This window comes from Apteryx rowi, unplaced genomic scaffold, assembly GCF_003343035.1.
Source record: "Apteryx rowi isolate R43461 unplaced genomic scaffold, aptRow1 scaffold_244, whole genome shotgun sequence".
NCBI classification, from domain to species: Eukaryota; Metazoa; Chordata; class Aves; order Apterygiformes; family Apterygidae; genus Apteryx; species Apteryx rowi.
Window position 1 is genome coordinate 435,133 of NW_020448797.1, and position 20,998 is coordinate 456,130.

Here is a 20,998-nt window from a genome sequence, read left to right on the forward strand (position 1 = left end):
CTGGGAGAGGCAGAACTTGCAGCTTGCTGGAGTGAGTCCCCCTGCCCCAGCAGAGCCTGCTGAAAGGCTGTGAGAGGACCTGAAGTTACTGCCTTGAGGAGAATGTAGGAGACAAGACCCTTGCAGCAGAACTAATAAAAGCTACGATCTGCTCATGGAACAAATTGTCCTTTTTCATTGCAGCTGTAAATATTTGGGCTTCTTAATCTGCTTCTTGTGTGTGTTTGTGGGGGTTTTTTTGTCCCCCCCCCCCATAATGGGGGATTCTGTAAGGAGTGTTGTGACTTTCTTTAAGTTGCTGCAGTAGTATAACTGTGATGCCTTTCAGAATTTCTGAAAGATCTGTATAGTAAGAGACAAGATAAATAGAAATGCTTTCYCTTAATATAAATCATTCAAAACAATGACCAGGACTGTGTCTTTTGAATGCACTTGATTGAAGGGCATAAAGGACTCCTTTGGAGTCTGTAGTAGGGAATTGTTCTGTTCCCTACATGCAGTTGCTGTTACAGGTGGTTGCCTTGTTAGCTTTTTCTGAAGGAGAAAAGTCTTATGTGAATGTTCTCTTCCCATCCTCTTGTCACTTCCATCATTTGTAACTGTTACTAGCTTTCAAATAATTTTAATGAAAATAGTTTTTAAGCAAGCAGATAGAACACACAAAATTAATTCCCTTGGTAATGGAAGAGTGGGTATTGAGCAGCTGCATGTTCTTTGACCAAGGAGCTGTTGTCAGTCTGTTTATATGTACTATTTTTTGGTAGAAGAAAAAGTTGCTCACTGAAGGGGGGGGGCAAAAGGTGAGGAAGAATGGAGATAACAGACAAATCCCTTAACTAGACTTTATTTCTTCCACTGCTCATAGACCAAGCTGTTGCAGTGAGATAATCAGAACTACCCACACATTCCAGATGAGGGTGTACCAGCCATTAATGTAAAAGTATGCCAGTAATTTTCTGTTATTGCTCATCTCGTTCCTAATAAAATAACACTTTTATTTTAAAAAAAAGTTGTATTTTAGCTATATCCATTTCAACACCAGATTTTTCTTGTGAATGATTGTACTTAATTTAGAATTGTAACATTTACAGCTCGCAGTCAAACTATTTTTCTGACCTACCTGACCTTTTCAAAATCAGGATTTTATTTGTCGGCTTACTTGCTTTCTCTATCCCTAAACATATTAGGTTATTTCGAAGTGGTTTTGTTTTTCTGGCGTTAACCACTCTAAATAGCTATGCATATTTCTCAGCTGTTTGCTACTTTTTCTGGGTCATTGATGAGACATAAAATAACCTGATTGCTCAGTTTCCCTGCACCCTCAATACTCCCTTTCATTACCCGGAAAGTGATCTCTGCTTAATTGTGTGTGTGTACATGCACACACATACATATTTAAATATTTATATATAGATAAAACCTTTATTTTTGGGCTACAGTTCTTTGAATGCAATATTTGGAGGGACTTTTGAAAAATGCTTTAAACATGCTTGCAAAAGTTAATGATTAACTTAAAATCAAAACTTAGAAAGTAAATGATTTTGTCACTTTTCTAATTTGACGTATTAAAAGAGAGATAATATGTGAGAAACTATAGGAAAATTGTATAAAGTTGTTCTGTTGTGCTAATTTTTTGTGAAATATTTCATATTTTCTCTTGAACTATCTTTTCAACTTGCCTGCCTACTACTGAAATGTCTTATTTTCTTGTTATTCCTGCTATTATCCTTAGTTTATTGTTAGAAAGATAATCACAGAATTTGTAACCTGCGGAGTTTCGATATACTCTGGACAAAAAACAATTTTTTGTGGGAACATAACATTATTTAGTAAAACTTATTTAGCACCCTCTCTTCTGAAAGTATTCTTTTTTTTTTTTAATAGCCTGATTATACTTTGCCTAATACAAAATTAATGTAGATGTATCCTTAGTATTCTTGTTACAAATAGGAAAACAATATTATTCTGTAGAATCTTTTTGAAAGCTTGTAAATTAAAGTTATAGAATTCTTGTTTCAGGTATGTTCAGTTTATTCATCTGAATTTGTAGACTATGGGTGCTTCAGTAGACACCCTCTAGGCACACTTTGTCTAAAGTTAACACTTTCTTCTTAACAAAATTTGATTTCTGTTTTCTAAAAACTATTCATATGGCTAAAACAATCAGAACCAGTAAAAAAAAAAAAAAACTAGTTACCAGATTTGAATTCTTGCGTTTTAATCAACATGCTTGCTTATTCTAATTCCTATTTTTCTATATGCTTAACTGGAAGTGTCCTCTTAAAACTGCATTTAAAAGAAGAAAACACAAGAACTTAAAGGTATATAGGGAAAAGATTCCTTGCAGAATGTAAGCAAAAGTGGAATGCTTTGAAAGGCTCAGAATTTGAGTGCAGAAGCTATCTGACAAGATATGTGAATATAAAAATCTGTTATACAAATGGAAATATGAGTCTTAGTTTTTGATTTCTTATAGATTAATACAATAAAAGATATTGTTGTTCACCTGTTGTTTTAAAGTGGGTTWATATATTTCATGAATGTATTTAAGAAAAAAAGTTTTGAATATTTTTAAAATATTCATCTAATAGAAAGTATTTTAAACTTAACGTTTTTCCATTTAGAAAACATTGAAAGGCAGAGTTTTAAGCTTTTATTGACATAAATGATCAGAAGTAATCCGTTTCTGAAAAAAATCCATGGTTWAGCTTATCTGATTTAGTTGGACTATTTACAGTAGTCAAGTGCTATTTTATAATTTTTGTTGAAGAGGAATATTTGTTCAAAGTTTGAAAAGGATTCTTCAAGTATTGGGTTGCCACGTAAAAAAATTCCTTGAATGCATCTGAAATGTATGTATGTATTTATTTATTTTAAGCTTCACAATGAGGATGACCCTCCAGAGTCTTCAGCAGCTGAGCAACCTTCCACTTCTACAGAGCCTACGCAGACTCCTCAGACAGCAGCTGTATCGGAAGCAGATACTTCCCCTCCACCTTACTGTAGCATAGCTGTAGAAGCAGCTGCAGCCTCAGGTATTTTTCTTCTTACATAACAGCTTGTTAGAGAATGGTGTGTATGAATCAGCACTTGGTTCAAAGTGGTACAATGCTGCAGGTTTTCTTGTTTGTTTGTTTGTTTTTTCCATGCAGACACTTAGAGTAAAAAGGTGAGCTTTCATGCACAGGTCTTTGTCCGGTATGTTCAGAAGCAGCACACTTTTAAATCACACTGATTGTTCCAAATTACTAGACTAAATGAATATTCATTAATTAGTGTGATACTTAGGTTTTATTTAAGTCTGCATGTTAGTTCAGTTCCGCATTTAATCTTTGCATCTTAAAGCAGTGCTCTGTAATAGACCTCATTAGCAATTTTGATGCCTTTTTATAAGAAAAAAACAATTTATCAAACTAAAACTTCTTAAAGGAACATGGCGTATTTAGTGGAAAATATTGCCATGAAAAGATGCATTTTGTTTTAAAAGCTCTTGATAAAATTTCTTGTGGAAAATTAGAAGTGTTTTTTTTTCTCCCTTTRTTCACTCCTCCCTTTCTCATGAGGTTGTTACTTTCCTTTGGGGTTTGGGAGACTTGAACAAGGACTTGGGTGTTGCTTGCTGTAAGCAGAGTTGCTTGAATTTGCATCTTCCGTGCACAGAGTAAGTGTTTCAGAATTAATCTGTAGCCTGTTTTTAATTGATTGAGGAAGTAATTTCCTACCCCTGTTCTTTCAGAAAGATGTCTTTAAGAGTATAACACATAGCCATGCAGAATTATCCTGTGTCTTTGTGATATTGGCGCCTGTGCTGACAAATCTTTACCATATGGAAGGAATCTTGTTGCAAACTACTGCTGGCTGTGGGAGGAAACTCAGTGTGTTTAAAATACTTTTTACTTTTTTATGATTTTAATGATTTTACGATGACACTTTACTGTTTCAATATATATAAATGAAGTCTGTCCGTTTTAATATAAGGAATGTTTTTTTCAAAGAACGTGGGAAAATTGAAATCTTGGAACAATTGATTTCCATGAACCAAGTGGAATTAGTAACAAGGCCCTGCTAATAAAAATATAGCATGATAATGACAGGACTTAATCAGTATTGATAATTAACAGCCCTTTTTAGGGTTTTTCTTTGCGTGTCTTTTGTGTGATTTGATAAAGCAACTTTTTGGTTAGAATATCTAGATATGTAACTCAGCAAGTACAGTCTTTGTTCCTAAACGTATTAGCTCTTCAACATCTAGGTTAAGGTTTCTGCCTTGAGCAGAAACTACAAGCATCCTTAAATTGTTCACTATTTTATTTTATAAAAATATATATATTTATTTTTTTAAAGTTTGTAAGAATTTGAAGTACAAATATTTTTAACAGAGGCTGAACTTGATAGGTACTTTAAAGCTCAATAGTTCCATGTATTTAATATTTACTATTTTTGACATTTCTTGTTTAAAAATCCATAAACCTCTTTATTTTGAACAGAAACACAGAATGAATTTTATCCTGTACCACCTCCATACAGCATAGCTACCTCTCTTCCTACTTATGATGAAGCAGAGAAGGCCAAAGCTGCAGCAATGGCAGCTGCTGCAGCAGAAGTTGCCCAACGAGTAAGTGACACAGTTCTCCTTTATTTCAAATTTGTGACATCTGTAAGGCTAATTTTAATTATTTATAATAACTTGAACCATGTGATGACCTATTTATTAAAATAATGGTGTGTTAGTGATTTTAAATATTTTGAATTTTTAGTCCTTCATAGATTGTGCAAGTTAGTTGTAAAGTACTGTAAAAAGCGTAGAGTATTCACTTCCTTCTGAGGCACGACAGCTTTGCTAAAAAACTTTAAAAGCCAAATTGTGCCTTGTTTTGATAGCCCATCCCATATGGTGTCATCTTTTAATTAAGAACCCCTACTAATTTTACTTTTTAGAGTTAGTGCTCATTTTGAGTGTTTCAGATGGTGATAAAGTAATAACCAAAGAAGGAAATTCCAACAATCTGGAAGGGGCAAAACCCCAAATACTGTAGATCTTTTAGAAGGAAAGGTCCCTGTTATTTGTTTCATGAAAACTTCAATACTGAATTTTGAAGAAATGATGTTCCAAATACTTAAGTCATGGTAAATAGTAATCTAACTAATAGGTGTATATATACAGTGCTTATAGTTTTGTAAGAATTAACATTCTAAAGAATACAGTCTTCAAAGTAGAAAATTAATATCTACAGTTAGTATTAAATGTTAGTTTTGTTTTGTAAACAGTTGATGATTTTGTTCTTTCTCATCCAAATTATGAAAGGTGGAACTTTAGTACATGATGTGTTTAGCCGTAACATACTATTCTCAAGTTAGGTGTCCACTGCTTTCACTAAAACACCCCATGTTGAAATTGTATGTGATTGCAGTTGAGATATATTTATAATCTGACTGACTGGATTATACCTGTCAGTCACAGTGTGCTCAGAGGAGTCTTTGTGACCAAAAAAAAAAAAAAAAAATCTGCTAACCCAGACTGAGGTTATTACTTCCTTGACTCCCATGCAACAATCACATGCACAACAGTTTCTTCAAGGTATAAACAACTAAAGTTAAAATGGATTTGTGTAACATTACCAGTGCAGGTGTTGCACAAATCTGTTTTATTAAATGTGGCAGTTCATCAGGAACATTTGCRTAGTCAGTTGCCAAGTTTCTGCTATGAAGGGATGATCTCCAGTTGAAGGATTGTAACTTTTTTAACTGCTTTAGCAGGAGCACAGATTGTACTGTGTTATTACTGCTTTTCACATAAGCAAAACTTTTGCTGAAATATTGGTCTGAATTCCCAATTTGAAATTATGAACCTTTAAACTTATTTGGAACTTCAGTGCCCTGAACCTTAACCTTTAGCATTGCCAATCCTGTGGCACTTCAGATGGGGCATATGCAACTCTTGCACGACTCTTGTTACTTTTAACTTTGCAAATCTTGACCGCTGTAGGGTGAAAGTTTTAGACATACAGGCAGTCGTCTTCGAGCTGAATTTCTCAGGGAAAATCTCAGGTTATGCTTCAGCTAATTCCAAGAAAAAAACTAACCAAAACCCACTAGTTTTGCTAATGTTCTTAAGGTTTTTGTTTTGGAGAACTTTAACACTCACATGCTCTGGTCACTGTGTCAGAAATGTCTTTTGCCTTCCTTAGAAAATCTGCCTGGTTTTGGCCAAATTATAAGCTTTTGAAAAATGACTTTCCACAGTTTGTACATACAGCTTTAAATTTGGTAAATCTGTGGAATTTGTCTCCTTGAACAAGTTTAGACTGCTCACAGCTGTGAAGAGAATGGGACTGCAGATGTCCTGTCCACAGAGAACATTTTCAGATGTTCTGTATCAGAATGGGATTATAAATCTAAAAGTAGATATACCTTATGGCGGCTCTTGGCTACTTTTAGTGAAAGCACTGGAACTGAGAAAGAGGAATTTCTCCTGTGCCCTAAAGTAGTTTTACTGTTCTTGGTCTTTGGTCCATAAGGAAGAGGAAAGCCACTTGATTCAAATGTTAGGGCATCAATGTAGGTAGGTGGAGGGAAAAAGGACAAGGGATGAGGAATTTGAGTCTGTGACTGAAGCTTAAGTACTGTGGGAAGAGAAATCTGTTTTTGTTTTGGCTAAGAGGTAACTGCCTTAAAGTGAGGAGAGRAAGACTGGGTGAGGGAGGATGGGCCTAACAGTCAAAATGAGAAATGGCAAGGGTGTATGCTAAGCACTGGTTTGGAGGGAGGAATATATTAAGCTATTTTAATTAGGAGCAAGAGGGGGAAGGATAAGCTGGAACTGGCTGAGAAAGGAACTCAAATGGGGACAAAATGTGGTATTGGAAAAGGAGTTGAAGCGGGTGTGTAAGAAAATGTTGAGCGTAGGGAGGGAGGAAATACAGTGCTAAGAGTGGGTCAAGATGTGAGAGAAGACACTTGTGGAGCTGAGGAAAGAAAATAACTGCTAGTTGGGAATTATGCAACATGAGAAGAGTCAAAAGCCAAATGATTGAGTAAAACTTCAATAGTCAATTGGTCAAGGAAGAATGCAAACAGGAAAACTAGGAATAAAATGGAGGCAAGGAAAAGGAATCTGCAATGAGGAAGTAGGAGAGTAGGATATGGTGGCAAAGTGGTAAACAAATGTTCGCGTAAAGTCTGTCCATATACATGCTTTTCGAAAACATACAGTAGAACTCAAAATTCAGTAACTAGGTGCTGACACCACAAAAACAACCTACTTCTGAAAAATCAATGGGAACAAACATCATTCCCCAAAATTGCAGGTGTTCCCTAAGGTTGTAGACTTAAGTTAGCATTAAGTTAGTGGCAGAAGTCTACTCAGTGTATCTAAAAGTAACAGTCCTTCTGCTGACTGCTAGGAGTCTCAAGTTTGATAGAATTTTTGCTCACCTTGCTTTTGTTCAAAAAAAAAAAAAGAAAGAAAATAAAGACCTGCCCCCCAAGCTATATTAAAGAAACGATATTAAGCTTGCAAAATTAAGCTTTGGAAAAAAGTAGGATAAGCCAAAGCCAAGTTTTTGTTTTGTAGATGATATTAGTCTTATGTGCCAGTGCAGTTTTAATTGATGCTATTTTAATTACCTGACCACATGATATTTCCACAGAATCCCTATGTTATTTAGTACCTGTGATAGAGCATACACTGGGGTCAGCTAAGGCTGTATAATAAGACTGTCTGGCAGATAACTGGAAGAAGAAAAAAGGTCATTTTGTAGTTAAAGTGGTGGTTTGCCATTCTGAAGGGAAGGATTGTGACCCTTACCTCTGAATACCTGTGGAAGAACAGATAAATCACTTAAACTTTGTACTACTACTCTCTAATTGTTTTCTCACTTTCATTGTGTTTGAGACCACAAGCAGTGACAGCTGCAGATAGTGTCAGAGTTGTTTTACACAGTTTTCAAAGCATACACATACTGTACATAGCATGTAGTTTTTGAGTTTTCAGTCTTACAAAATTAATGTTGTGATGGTATGTATGTGAACTCTGCTTTGACCTATGCCTTTAACTTCTTGCATGTAAACTAAGGGTAGTATTTCTCCTTCACTGCAATAGCATTAACAGTTGCAAAAAATTAAATGTCCTTAGGTTACACTGAGCAATCCATGAAGAAGCTGAAAATTGTTTCTTGGTATATTCTGAAGTGTGTGGTAAAGCACACAAAAAAGCTATTCATTGAGCAAAGGAGAGGAAAAATGTATAAAACAATAGCACATTTTGAACCACTTTCATCCTTTTCTTTTTCTGCATAAGGTAGGAATCTTAAGAAAAATTTTAGTGTGATCTTATTACTCTGTCATAGTCCCTGCATCCACAGATGTTATGAGCAATTTAAGCTTAGCATTTACTGATATTTTTCAGTGCTTGACTGTAGTCCTTTGCGAAGTTTGTCTTAAAACAATAGATTGAGTGTAAACATGTATTTCTTTCAAAGGCTCCCAGTAAGTTCAACATATCAAAGAAATTGTAACAAACCTTTGTCATCAGTAGTGATAGCATTAGTTACCTGGCTTTTGATATTTTCAAATTCTCAAGGTCAGTTTTGAAAGGTTATTTAAATGGACAAAATTATTTTTAACAGTTATATGATTTGTTTGTATGTTGTAATAAATGGCTTTTACTTAATGCTGCTCTTTAGTTGCATTTGTCTTATATTTTTCTGTTTTTACATGCTTAGCACGCCCAGTTTAGGGAGTCTAGGAGTCTGTTTGATGAAATATTCCTCAGTCCTCCAGAGGTATGGTATAGTTCTCTCTAGTTTAGACTTTAACTATGAATTTTCCTGCTGGCAAACAAATGCTCCTGGGGTTTTTCATGCTTTTTTTTTCTTTTTTTTTTTTTCCTCTCCTCCAGCCATTGACTTCTCAATATTGTTTTATGCACTGAAAGTATCATTAATGAGTTTTATTAACTAATTTGACCCTTTTCCTAGGGAAGCATTTCTGTGTAAATCATCTATATTGCACAGCATTATACCAGCTTAGTTATCCAAGGGGTTTCTGAAGACTCTGATCCTTTCTTTGATTAAAGGTGGTCATCTCGCTATAGGCCATGCTAGGTTTCAGTTTGAAGAAACTTGCAGAGCCTTGGGGAAGAAAACGACCCTCTCTTCATAGAAGAGCTACAGAACTGTAGTTCCAGAGAAGTTAATAGGTTCAACTTCAATACATGCTGTGTGCAATTTGATGTTATTTTGCTCGGAGGAGTGACATGCGTTTAGGTTGATAATGTATTTTGCTGTTTAGCTGTTTCTCTGGTCATAGGAAGAGTAAGTACACAGATTTCATAACACATTTAGCAGATAGAATTGTCCACAATCCTTAACATGGCTAACTATCAAAAATCAATATAAGATATTGATACAATATTACATATTTTACCAATTTCCATGTGTGTGCATTCAAATAATTATTCTAATTGAGAACAATGTCATTAATATCTAATAGAATTATTACTATGAAGTTATGTTTAGATCTGAGCAGGAGCTGAGAGGACAGAGTCATTTCACATAGCTCCTTAAAATGTGGCCAAAAAGGTGGCAAACAATTATATTTGAAGAAAAAAATGGGACAGCTGATAGTAATTTGCTCAAGCAAGAACATTGTCTTGTGAAGGACAGCCTGCACTTGTGGGGCATGACCGGTGGCCCACTGGTATCTTCCATCTGCAGGACCGTGATCATTAAACCATATAGGACTAAATGGTGGATGTACCTGGAAATTTAATTTGAATATGATTTAAAGGTAGAAAACCCTATTTCATCATTCTTAAAGATTCTGATAAATCAAATATGCCAGTGTTTGAAGACAGTAAGTGGGACTTGGTTTAATATAACTCCCCTTTGACATGGAGTATGATAAATTATAGGTTGTTTACACTTACTATGAAAGTGCCTACTTGCAAATGTTTGCTCACATGTTCCAGGGTTATATATCGACTTGTATTTCTTACATGTGTAAGCCTTAGCAATGTGCACATAGAGAAACCTGTTAAACTTGTTATTTTAGTTGAGCTAAATTTTGTTTTTCTGAAGAAACATTTTGTGTAGAGAGTAGCTCCCTAATTGATACAGAAATGCCAGTATGAAGTACAGTAGTTACCAGACAGTTCAAAAGCGTGGAAAATTTTGTTCAATTTAAGAGGTTTTATAGTCCTTCTGAAATTTGAATTGAAAATATTTTTTTTGTGGTCCTAACTTGAAAAAAGGAACTGGAGGTATACATTTCAGAGATAAGCGCATTCAAATTAGCCTTTCGTTTAATGCATTTTCAGCCTTTACTTCCCCTTCCCCATCAGTATTATAGCTGCAGCAAAGTTATGCTAAATAAACTAATGCTTTCAGAGTCACCTAAGATCACCATTTAGGGATATCTGGAATTATGTAGAGTTGAATTACAGCTTCTTAAGATTGCTACAGCCATTTTTTTGTGTGAATGGCAATGTGTTTAAAGTAATCGAACTGATACAGAGTCTTGGATTATTAATCTGAAATGAAAGAGAGCAGCTGGAATTTCATGTGCATGTTCTGAAGGGTAGTGCTAGCCACCTTGAGTTTGGCACAGTTTGTTCTAGCACGTATTTAGCTGTCATCACTGTCCCCTGGTAAATTGTTCTATTATGCTCACAAAGGTGAGCAAACATGTCAATCACATGGCAGATGGTTGTGACCTGTTTTAAGGTCCTTTTAGTTATGAACTTAGTATACAAAATAACATTTGATACAGCAACTAAATAACGTGATAAAATCAGAAGTATGCTATTTCAGTAGCAATTGTTTGCTGTGGGAAAAACAGCTAAATAAATCTCATTTTGAAGACTCTCCCTTGAATTATATGTTTTTTATACAGCACATCTTATCTCAATTCTAACCCATTATGATTAAATGGAGAAAAAATTTATAGGAAAAATGAATGTTACTCATGCTTTTATCTATACCGTATTACTACTGTTACTGACTGTGCTATTGAATCATCCTGTGTTGTTTTGCTGTTGTTCACTTAACTGTAAGAATTGATGTTTTTAATTGGTTTTACAGTTTTCATCAGGCTGTCTTTAGTAAGTGCTCTCATCATGAAAATTTGTTTTTCCCAGGCTACGATTGTGGTGATGTCTTAGTTCTGCACAGAACTATTTGCAATATCTGTCAAGTCCTGTTGAAAATCGAGTATTGAGAAACAAAATAAATCCATACTTTCAGTGTTTTAAGATCTAATATTTTGACATGACTGGAGAAACATTTAGATTGTTTTGACTGACATCTATCCAGTTTTGTTTGACTTAACAAAGCATTGTGATTTTTGAGTTTAGAGGACGTGTAAACACTTTTGATGTGCTTGCGCCCTCTAGTGTCCCTAGAGACTCTTTGTTTTGTATGGGTTCTGCAGTGGATTAGAGGACAGTAGAATTGGTTAGTGTTGTGTTGTTGCATCAGCAACTTGTCTTAAGATRCTAACCTTATTCTAAAATTTTATCCTGTAGTTTGGGAAGCAATAAAAAGGCTTTCTTTCAGGAAAAAAAAAGTGAAATCATTCTTTCTAAAAAATATGTAATTGCTTAGCTCCATAGTAAGATATGAGAGATATAGTAACGATAGAGATTTCTGCTGGTTTTGATTGTAAAAAATACTCATGTCTGAAATAATTTCTGGTTTCATTTAAGATGAATTTCTAGTCTCATTTAAGATGAGTATACAATATGTACATATCTTTACTTCTACRGAAAGTTTTCAGTTAAATCTGAGCTCTGTCAGTATAAGCAAGACTTGTTGTATAGGTATGAATTATTTTTCTTTTAAAATTCCCTTGTGTGGACCTGTTACAGAAATGTCAATTCTCTCCTAGCTTTAGAAACATAATTAATACTTAAAACCTACAGATAGTTACGCTTAAAATAAACTTTTCACTAAATTATCACTAACCTGTAAATCCAGGAAGAAGAGTATCCACCACGGGATGATTTCAGTGATGCAGATCAGCTTAGAGTGGGCAATGATGGCATCTTCATGTTGGCATTTTTCAGTAAGTTATCTTATATCCCAGACCTATTGAGGTATATCTTAATTGTACCTTATTTCTATGGAATATAAAAGACAGCTGTGATAAACTGCAATAATTTACTGTAACAAATGGATTATTTTTACCTGTACACAGATATAAACACTTCTTGTTCCAGAAGTAGCAAGTACGTTGCACTTTTTTTTTTTCCAGTTGTCAGACGCCTATCACAGATAAGGGAGCAAAACAAGATCACAGTAAGTGTTCTGAAGCATAGCAAGATTGTAAATTGTGATTTGGGAAATTCAGTTACCTGTAGGACTACCAACTTTAATTAAAGGCTGGATTAGAAACTGACAATCAATTTTTAAGTAGAAAGAATTTGAGAGAGAGACGATGTGCCATATAAAAGTTGCTTTTGTTAGTGTACTGAATTAAATAGCTGTGGGTGGATTTGTGGAGCAAATTCAGCCATACTTATTTATTTTCAGGTGGAACTAACCACTAGCATATATAAATACAAAATATACAGTCTTCAGGTGATCTCTTATTGTCACCAGCACTACTTTAGCACTTACTCAAGGCACTGTGTGTGCTGTGCACATCTTATCTTGTAACTTAAGTACCGCATTGAGCAAAGTTGGATATATCCACTATAAGTTACTTCTAGAAGGAATCTGCCTCTGCTTTCCCAGTTGTATATTTATTTTTAATTTCTGAGGATGTTTCTCCTTTCCAAAATAAAACTGTATTTTGCAACCTATATGAAAATTTGCTGTTGGAGATGCAACTGTTCTTTTTAACATTCATCAGGATGAAAGGCGATTGATACCCAGTAAAGTCCCCTTTATGTCTTTCAGCTTAGATTTCATCTTAGTTCGAGTTCTTCTTGTCTTTACAGTCTTTATTTAATTGTTGTGGATGTAGAATATAGAACTTTCAATTTTCTTGTTGCTACAACATACTTGGACAATTTGGGGTTTTCATCTTGGCGTACAAAAGTATGTGGCTACCTTTTATAGCAAATACATATATAGAGAGAGCGAGTTTGTAGTCTGATCTTTCTGTAGTTGGAACATAAAAAGGGTATGTTCTTGTGGGCAGGAAAAGGAGGGTTTGGCTTAAYTGGTCTCTTTCCTTTTCTTCCTCGGCCCATTTGCTACAACCTTTTGTATCCACCCAGTGTGGGTTCTGTATTGTGTGAACTTGTTCATGCTTCTAGAGCCTGCTTCAGGCCTTCATTTGCACTGCACTTGGAGGACAAAGAGACAGGTTGTCGGCAGTGAAAATTCAGACAAAGATCTTTGATTCTGCTATGTTTAAGATCTTAATCTCAGCTGAAAACAGTCTTGTTAGCTTGCATTTAGGAGCAGACAAGTTATAAAAATCATTCTATGCAGAAGCTGAATTAAGGAAAGTGAAGGCTCTAATTACATACAAATATGTTTGGCCAAAACTGCATGTCCAAAGCCTTTGTGCCCACCTTCAAGAATGGAGAGGTTTACTTGGATAAACTGGCAGTTTTCTTTTTAGTTTAGTCAGTTAGCTGAGACTGATTGCGCAGAGCATTTTTTATATATTTGTCAAAAACTCTCTGTAGATCAAAATTTTTCTTGATTATTCTGAGACTATATGACTATCCAACTTTGCTCTCCTTTGAATGAAATACTTTGAGTAAGCTTTCAAATGTAAAACATATTACAAGATATTAATGCAAGCATGTGCTTAATTAGTGTCTGTGGTGACTGTTATGGAAACCAGTTACATATGGAAATTTAAATAGCTTACTGGTCATTTGTGTTCGTATTATGACTAGTGTACAGAAACCTGTAGGAAGTATAGACCTATAATACTCTGAGAATTTTTTTCTTGGGAAATTAGAGAACTAAATGAAAAATTAGTTTAACTTAACAAGGACCAATCTTCAGTGGGAGTGTGTGTGTAGTCCCAATTCTATTTAAGGGAGTAAGAAATTAAAATGAAGTTAAAAAATGGGTGTCTTTCACTTGTGTGTGAGGGTATTTAAATGCTGTACGTAGAGGTGGTTGGTCACTGAGAACCTACAATAAGTTCTCTCGTGTAATTAAATTGCAGGAAAACACTGTCAGGAGCTGTGTTTTAGTGAGAGGGTCATGAAAAGAATGAGCTGTTCTAAACTCACTCTCCCACCTCCTCCTCTGACTGTTAATGTACAGCATTTGGAGAAAGACTATAAAGCTAATGAGGGAGGGAGGCACCTTGGAGGGKTTTTTTTTGCCACAGTTTTAAATATAAAACAGTGCAGTTAACTTTTTTATGTTAATTCAACTGAAATATAATCAAAAGAAACTTTTTACTGTTCTGCTCATTGCAATCGACTAATTATCATTACCTACCATCTAGTGGTAGCTGCCTAAATTGCATAAAATTGCTGTCTTGCAGGCCATCTGGTGGCCAGGTCTGTGGATTTTTTTGGTTGTTGGGGGAGGGTGTTTATGTGTTGGGTTTTTTTGTTTTTTTTTGTTTTGTTTTTTCAAGAAAAAAAAATGCTCTCTAGTTGTGCAGTTACAAATATAGCTTGTATGCACCAAGCTCTTGAACTTGTTTCCTATCTAGGTATGAACTAGATTGTAAAGTACTATTGTGATTAGCCTAACTGGAGAGAGTGAGTCGCTACAGTCAAAAGAAGAAAAGCCCTTCACGTGAACAGATGTTTTTAATGTCTTTGTGTTTGCAAAATGACTTTGAATTTTGTGGGTTTTTTGCTTTGTTTGATTCGGAAACGGTGGAAAAATCTGGAAACCAATTAAGTATAAAGAAAGTATCTATTTTATCTCTAATGTGTAGTAAAATCATATACTTTCAGAAATTGGTCTTGCTTTTGAAATCTTTGGCTGTGTTGGTGTGTGAAGAATCTGGTGTTTGTCAACTTCTAACGTAAATGAATATATTAGATCAAAGGTAGCAAATTACTCTATCAGACCACTTAATTTGTCTGTTATGAATTTAAAGTCAGAAGTACCATATACAGCACAGTATAAACTTTTCAGAATGCAATAGGAAGCACTTAGTAGATAACTTTCTCAGAAGGAGTGACTTTTTGTCTACACAACAGAAAAGGAGGAAATTCTGAGCTTTTCTTTTTTTTTTTTTTTTTTTTGTATACAGCTTTAATGGTGATACAGCAAGTAACTGTCATGCCCAAATGGGTTTGGAGGTTTTTTTGTTTTTAGTGTGCCCGTAACAGATATTTTCAAATCATGTCTGATTGCTATTTGTTCAACTAATGATTGGCTCATCCTTCTTCTTTATGGAAAGGAGGTAGTTTTGGGCAGTGGTAAAAGGCTTATATGATTTTATCTTATATATAATGACTGCATTAGAATATAAACCATCCTTTTCCCCTGTGGACCCCAGAAGGATTGCAGAGCTCTTCTGGATTTTTGAAACAACATGTAGTTTGGGCTGTACAAAACTAAGATTTCTCCCCATACCCTAGAAAAACTGAATATTAATTTGAATCTCTCAAAAGAGTTAATCATCGCTTCAGAGTATGGAGAAAAGAAGGGAGAAAACTTTTTGATCAGTCAGCTGTAGTTTAAGTTCTCATCTGGAGATCTGATTTGTTCTTTTTGAATTGATATCTTGGCAATTTAAACTTTGTAACTACAATTCACACCAAAAAAATTCACAATGTGGAGAAAAGTTAATGTACTCCAGATGCTATATTGGAACAGATAATATCCAGAGCAAAATCTGCAAGCTAATGTTCACACTGTTTTCAAAGCTAGTAGACACTTCAGTCAACAAAGTGTGTACAAACTAGGGTATCTACTTGAAGTWTAAAAAATATCTATATCTATATCAATATATATCTACTTGAAGTTGAGAGGCAGAGTTTTAGTGCACGCTCAGGGTGAGCACAGCCTCCTATTGTGTGCTTCCTGAAAAATACTATGTAGGCATGCTCTAAATTTCCCGTGGATTTAGAAAACCTGCCTTCTAGATGTCTGCAGTATGATCGTTACACAGGTTTCCCTTAGTCATGCAAGAGGAGTTGAGGGGAAGTCGTTTGAATGAAATTGCCTTTTTTGGAAGGAGATAGAGGAACCATTTTGGGAATGCCTGTTTCCCCCTGATTATCAGGGGAGCCTGGCTGACCTTCATATGCAGTCACCCAACTTCTTGCTTTTTGCAGAGAGAAATTGAATTTCTCTGTGCGTGTTGGATGCAATCAAAAATAATTGGAACAAGGAAGCTCTAATTGGGCTTTAAGGAAAAAAAGAAATTCTCAACAAGGGTAACGAAGCACTAGAAGTAAAATGCTTAGGGAAGTTTTGGAACACTCATTGCTGAGTAGAAAAACAAAGTAGACACTCTTAGGAGTAGCACAGGTATAGCTGATCCTGTTTTCAAACAGTGAAATGAGATATATGACTTCTTGTGGACTCCTTTCAGCCATTTTCTCTGACTCAAGTGTCCCCCCCCCCCTTAATTCGGTCTTGCTGTATCACCATAGCCTTATTAAACATATCTTTTTTCCAGTGAGAACTTTTTATTAAACTGCTTGAAGGTATTTTAAAAAGAAAAAATCATAGCTACTGAAATTTTTCATTCAATTTAAGAATAGTCAGAGACATGCAGAAAGTTACTGTTCAAAGGCTGATGTATACAAAGTAGGTGAATGGAAGGAAATTGCAGCATTTCATATCCAGCTTTTTAATACACTGTTAATGGCATATGATTTTGGAAAGAAGCATGGTGTTTCCTGAGATATTCTCTTCCTTTCAGAAAAGATAAATTGTGCTTTCTGTGACTGAAAGCAAATAGCTTGAGTTTCTTTTGAGATTCAAAACACTTTAAGTTTTTTTTCCTGTGAAAATGTCAGATCCATAAGGTGGGTATTTCTGATGGAAAAAGTTTAGTTAAACAGCTGTCTACTTTACAGACATCACTGTTTGTGTCTTCTGTTTCTCCCTCCTTTCTCCCATATGTATGTGGATGCATGTTCTTGCATGCAATTTCTACTCCAAACATGCATGTTAAAGGGATTCTTTCTAAATCTTTCTGCTAGTTTGGATTTTAGACTCTGTTTAGAAGATAACACAATATACCACAGAGGTTTGAAACCAAGTACCTAAGATTTAAGTGCCTGGTATTTTTATAGTAATTTTACTGCTGGAATAAGAAATGTATTTGGAATCTGATCAAAAGCTGTCTGTTGAACTTCATAGCATCCTATTGATCATCAKCAGACTTGAAGTGAAGCCTTCAGAAAGGAGGAAAAATGTATCCCAGTTCAAGAATGGAATAAATTCTACACAGCAGTAGGGAGAATAACTTCTGGTAGTGTATGAAGATTGAAAAGTATTATTTATTGCAGTATGCTTATGCCAGGTGTGAAATTCTMTGGTGTTTTCTCAATATTAAAAAAAAAAGTCATGGGACAGACAAGTCGGGGAATAAAGGATGTAAGTGGTCATGGTTGGATTTTGTTTATCTAGTTGCCATTAGAATCTTTGCACAGGTTTGAGCTGTTGCTAGAATTTGAAACCAGCACAGATCTTCAGACCAGTTTTACTAGCAGGTTTTCATGGTACTGCGTATAAACTTAAAACAAGTGATTGATGTGTAGCTGTAGAAAACTTAAGYCCCCCCCCCCCCAAAAAAAAAAAAATCAGCAAGTGAAATGAAATAACCATTGAGGAAGAAATAGATTAATTCTAGTATGTTTGTAATTATTGTTGCATCTTCCAATGTACAGCAGTACATTAAAAAAAATGCATGCATATAACAGTTTAACATAAACTAGGTTTTCCTTTGTTTACTGTAAATTGTGGGAATAGAGTAAAAAGATGCATCAATATTGCTTTGCAACTTAATGAGCATTGACAAAAAGCAAGCACAGGTTTGTTTTCTGTCAAGTGTTACGAATGCTTTTTTGGAAAGAAGCAACGTTAACAGGTGTTAATAAACTAGTAATGACAAAGTACAGCTTCATACGTAATCTTTGCCTTTCCCTGTAGTTAGAGAATGGAGAATGGCAACAAATACAAGCTTGTTTGCCAGTTACAATTATTTTACTCCAACTAATTTGGAATTGCAGATGGATAAAAGATTTTTGATTTCAAACTTTGATTTCTGATATCAAAAAAAAGGCCTATGCTGAGCACTGCCTCTCAGAAGAGTTTTGGATGTGGAAATAGCTCATGGGTAGCCTTATTTCCATGGACAGATTATAAGCATATTAGACTTGTAATGTTTGGAATATTGTGTTTTTATGTTTCAGCTGGGATTATTTTATTGCAAACTGTAAAGAGAAATAAAAGTCCAACAAAATTATTGTGACCACTACATCAGATATCAAGAGTTTTTTAATAAAGATTCCTTCAGTCTATTCCCTCCCACCCCCATCACCAAGCAACTTCTTCCTCCATGTTCGTTATGAGTTCTGTTGTGGTTAGGAAGCAATCTTACTGGCTGCGTTCTCTTTATGTGAATTACATTAATATACATTTATGCATGTGTATTCTTTAAAAAAAAAAAAAAAGCAGAAAACCACATTTAACACTTTAAGGAGAACAGTTCTAGGCTAAATTGTAAACTGTTCCTTCCATCTCATTTCCTCCTCTTGTCATCGCTTCAGGAATGTATAAAACTGAAAGGCCTACTTTTATCAGTCCCTCTTGTCTGCATATTGTTAGAGTAGTAAAGAAGTAGAGTCAAGTAATGGTTCCATTGCACTCAGTGTGAGTTTCAACTAAATGTCTTGATTTATTAAAGGAAAAAGGACAATAGTTAAAAGTTGTTACATCAAATATGAGCACAAAGGCTAGTGATCTCTGGGACAGAAAACAGTTCTTGTTGCAAAATGTTGAGTCTTACAGCAAGAGTCTAAAAAAATGAATGTAAGATCTGATTGTGTAAAGAGGGTGAGCAAACAGAAGTACAGAATACTTTTTAAATTAAAACAGAGATGTGATTGCAGCAGCTCATCAGACTTTATCTCATTTTTGAGAATGACAGTCGTCTTTAATGATAACCTGTATTAGTGTCTGATCGGGAATATTGTCTGTATGAGAATGCCTTGGAAAGTGTAAGTGGTATGAAGGAAAAGATAGTCTCCTTAATAGCTGAACAGCATCATTTAAATTTTGAGTGGATGCAGGCCAAAAGTGAAAGGCTTCATTGGTAGCAGCAGGAAACTCTCACAACTAAGTTGTTTCTGCGTAGTAGATGCATATTTCATTTTACTAGTTTCTTCCCTGCCCTCCCCACTCTCTTTTTTTTTTTCCTTCAACTTTGGGAAGAAACTTGTGCTATGGCTTCTCTAAAGCAATATAGGGATGAAAATTATGGACACCTTTTATTGCCATACTGTCTCAAGGCTTATGGCAGACAGGAATTGCACCAATTATTTTTGGTTATTCTTACCAGATGCGGTGTGGGCCACAAAGCTCAGGGAACTTGGGTGACTGACAGCATATTCCTGGACATGAAATCCTGATGGAAAAAGATACAGACAGATAGATAAGGCTAGTCTTTAGGTAGAGGAAAACAGYTGGGATATAGATAAAAATCTCATTTGATGCAGTCAGCTCAGAAGCTGGAGATGCATTTGTGACAGGAAAGAAAGAATTTTGTTACCACAGTGAGACAATTAAGATGATCTGAGGAACAGCAGTAGGATACTGAGGAGATGAGCCAGAAGCAACGGGGAAAGAATGAAGAGAAGAGTTTGATGTTGACCATATTAAGTTCATGTGACATCAAGCAAATGTTGGAGAAGCTTCCTAAGATGATGATTAAGATTGAGAGAGAYGGAAGTAGGAAGTTCCTCATTGCTGAACTTTGATCAGGTACCCACAGCGCAATTCTTCTAGTGGATAGATACAAATAGAAACTTAAGTAGTGAGATTTTTCTTCTGTTTAAGGCTCAGTTTTATTGAGATGTGTGAACTTGCAGTTTACAACTTTGCAGTTGATGCTTTTTCTTTCTCACTTTCATTGTCTGCCTAAAACTTGCTGGACCAGCACACTGATTTAAGGGAAGAAAGCTGTTGTGAACAGTATCAGAACATACTGTTTTCTTGTCTTTCAGGAGTTGGGCAAATAAATAGGTATTAAATATCCACCTAATTCTCATCCGGTGACTTTGGATTTATTTTGAATATTCCTTTAGAGAAAATGGAAAGGAGGGTAAAACTGTCATTGTGTTCAAGTTTGAATATAAGAACTCATTTTTCCYCCCTATGTCTTATGATATAGGGAGTAAATATAAATTTTGAATGATAACACAACTGAGTTCAGGTTGTATACAAATCCTTAATTTTTTTTATATAACCTTTAAAATTTTAAGTATCCTAGGAATTCCTCTAGTATGTATAGTCCATTAGAAACATGTCCGTCTTCTCACCTTTTTAGCATACCTATTACTGGAGCCATTATCAAAGTCACTCTAGCCTGAGTAGCAGGGAGAAAGGGAGAGCAGTAAACTGTTGTGCTGAGTCAGGAGCAGAGATGCATTAAAGAACTAGCTACTGAAGTTTGTAAAAACTAACAGTAGGGTGAGTTTAGAGAGCTTGYTTAAAAAGACAAAAGGAAATCCTACCTTCAGAACAATTTATCCAATCTTTCTCAAATATAAATACTTTTTCTCTATTTTGGAGAGATATCTGAATGTACAGATTAAAATATTCTTATTAATAGAATAGCTATCTTCCCCCCCAGCGTATACCTTTTTTTTCATTTTAAGTTGCCCTCACTTATTCTGACTGGAACATCACCTAATCAGAATTCCCATGCTTTGACCTAATCTACTGAAACTGCAGTCAATACAGATATTATTGTTGTTTGCCAACTACATGTGCAGATATGAAAATTTAAATTGTAAAACTATGAGTTGTGTAAGATCATTAATGAGGTAGCAGAAGTAGTTATACACAAASTCCTTTGCTTGATTTCTTATGCTTTTGTGCAA

The 20,998-nt window shown here is 35.1% G+C and overlaps 1 protein-coding gene across 4 annotated transcripts in view; it reads left to right on the forward strand.

Annotated features, from left to right (window-relative positions):
- Window positions 1-20,998, forward strand: part of NDFIP2 (Nedd4 family interacting protein 2) — a 48,934-nt gene that overhangs the window by 15,620 nt on the left and 12,316 nt on the right. For 3 of the 4 annotated variants that reach the window (XM_026066594.1, XM_026066591.1, XM_026066592.1), the window contains exons 2-5: window positions 2,879-3,035; window positions 4,488-4,615; window positions 8,724-8,783; window positions 11,976-12,063. In XM_026066594.1, coding sequence (XP_025922379.1) covers window positions 2,879-3,035; window positions 4,488-4,615; window positions 8,724-8,783; window positions 11,976-12,063 — 433 coding nt within the window. The remainder of the gene's footprint in view (window positions 1-2,878; window positions 3,036-4,487; window positions 4,616-8,723; window positions 8,784-11,975; window positions 12,064-20,998) is intronic. The other variant, XM_026066595.1, reaches the window with a different exon arrangement.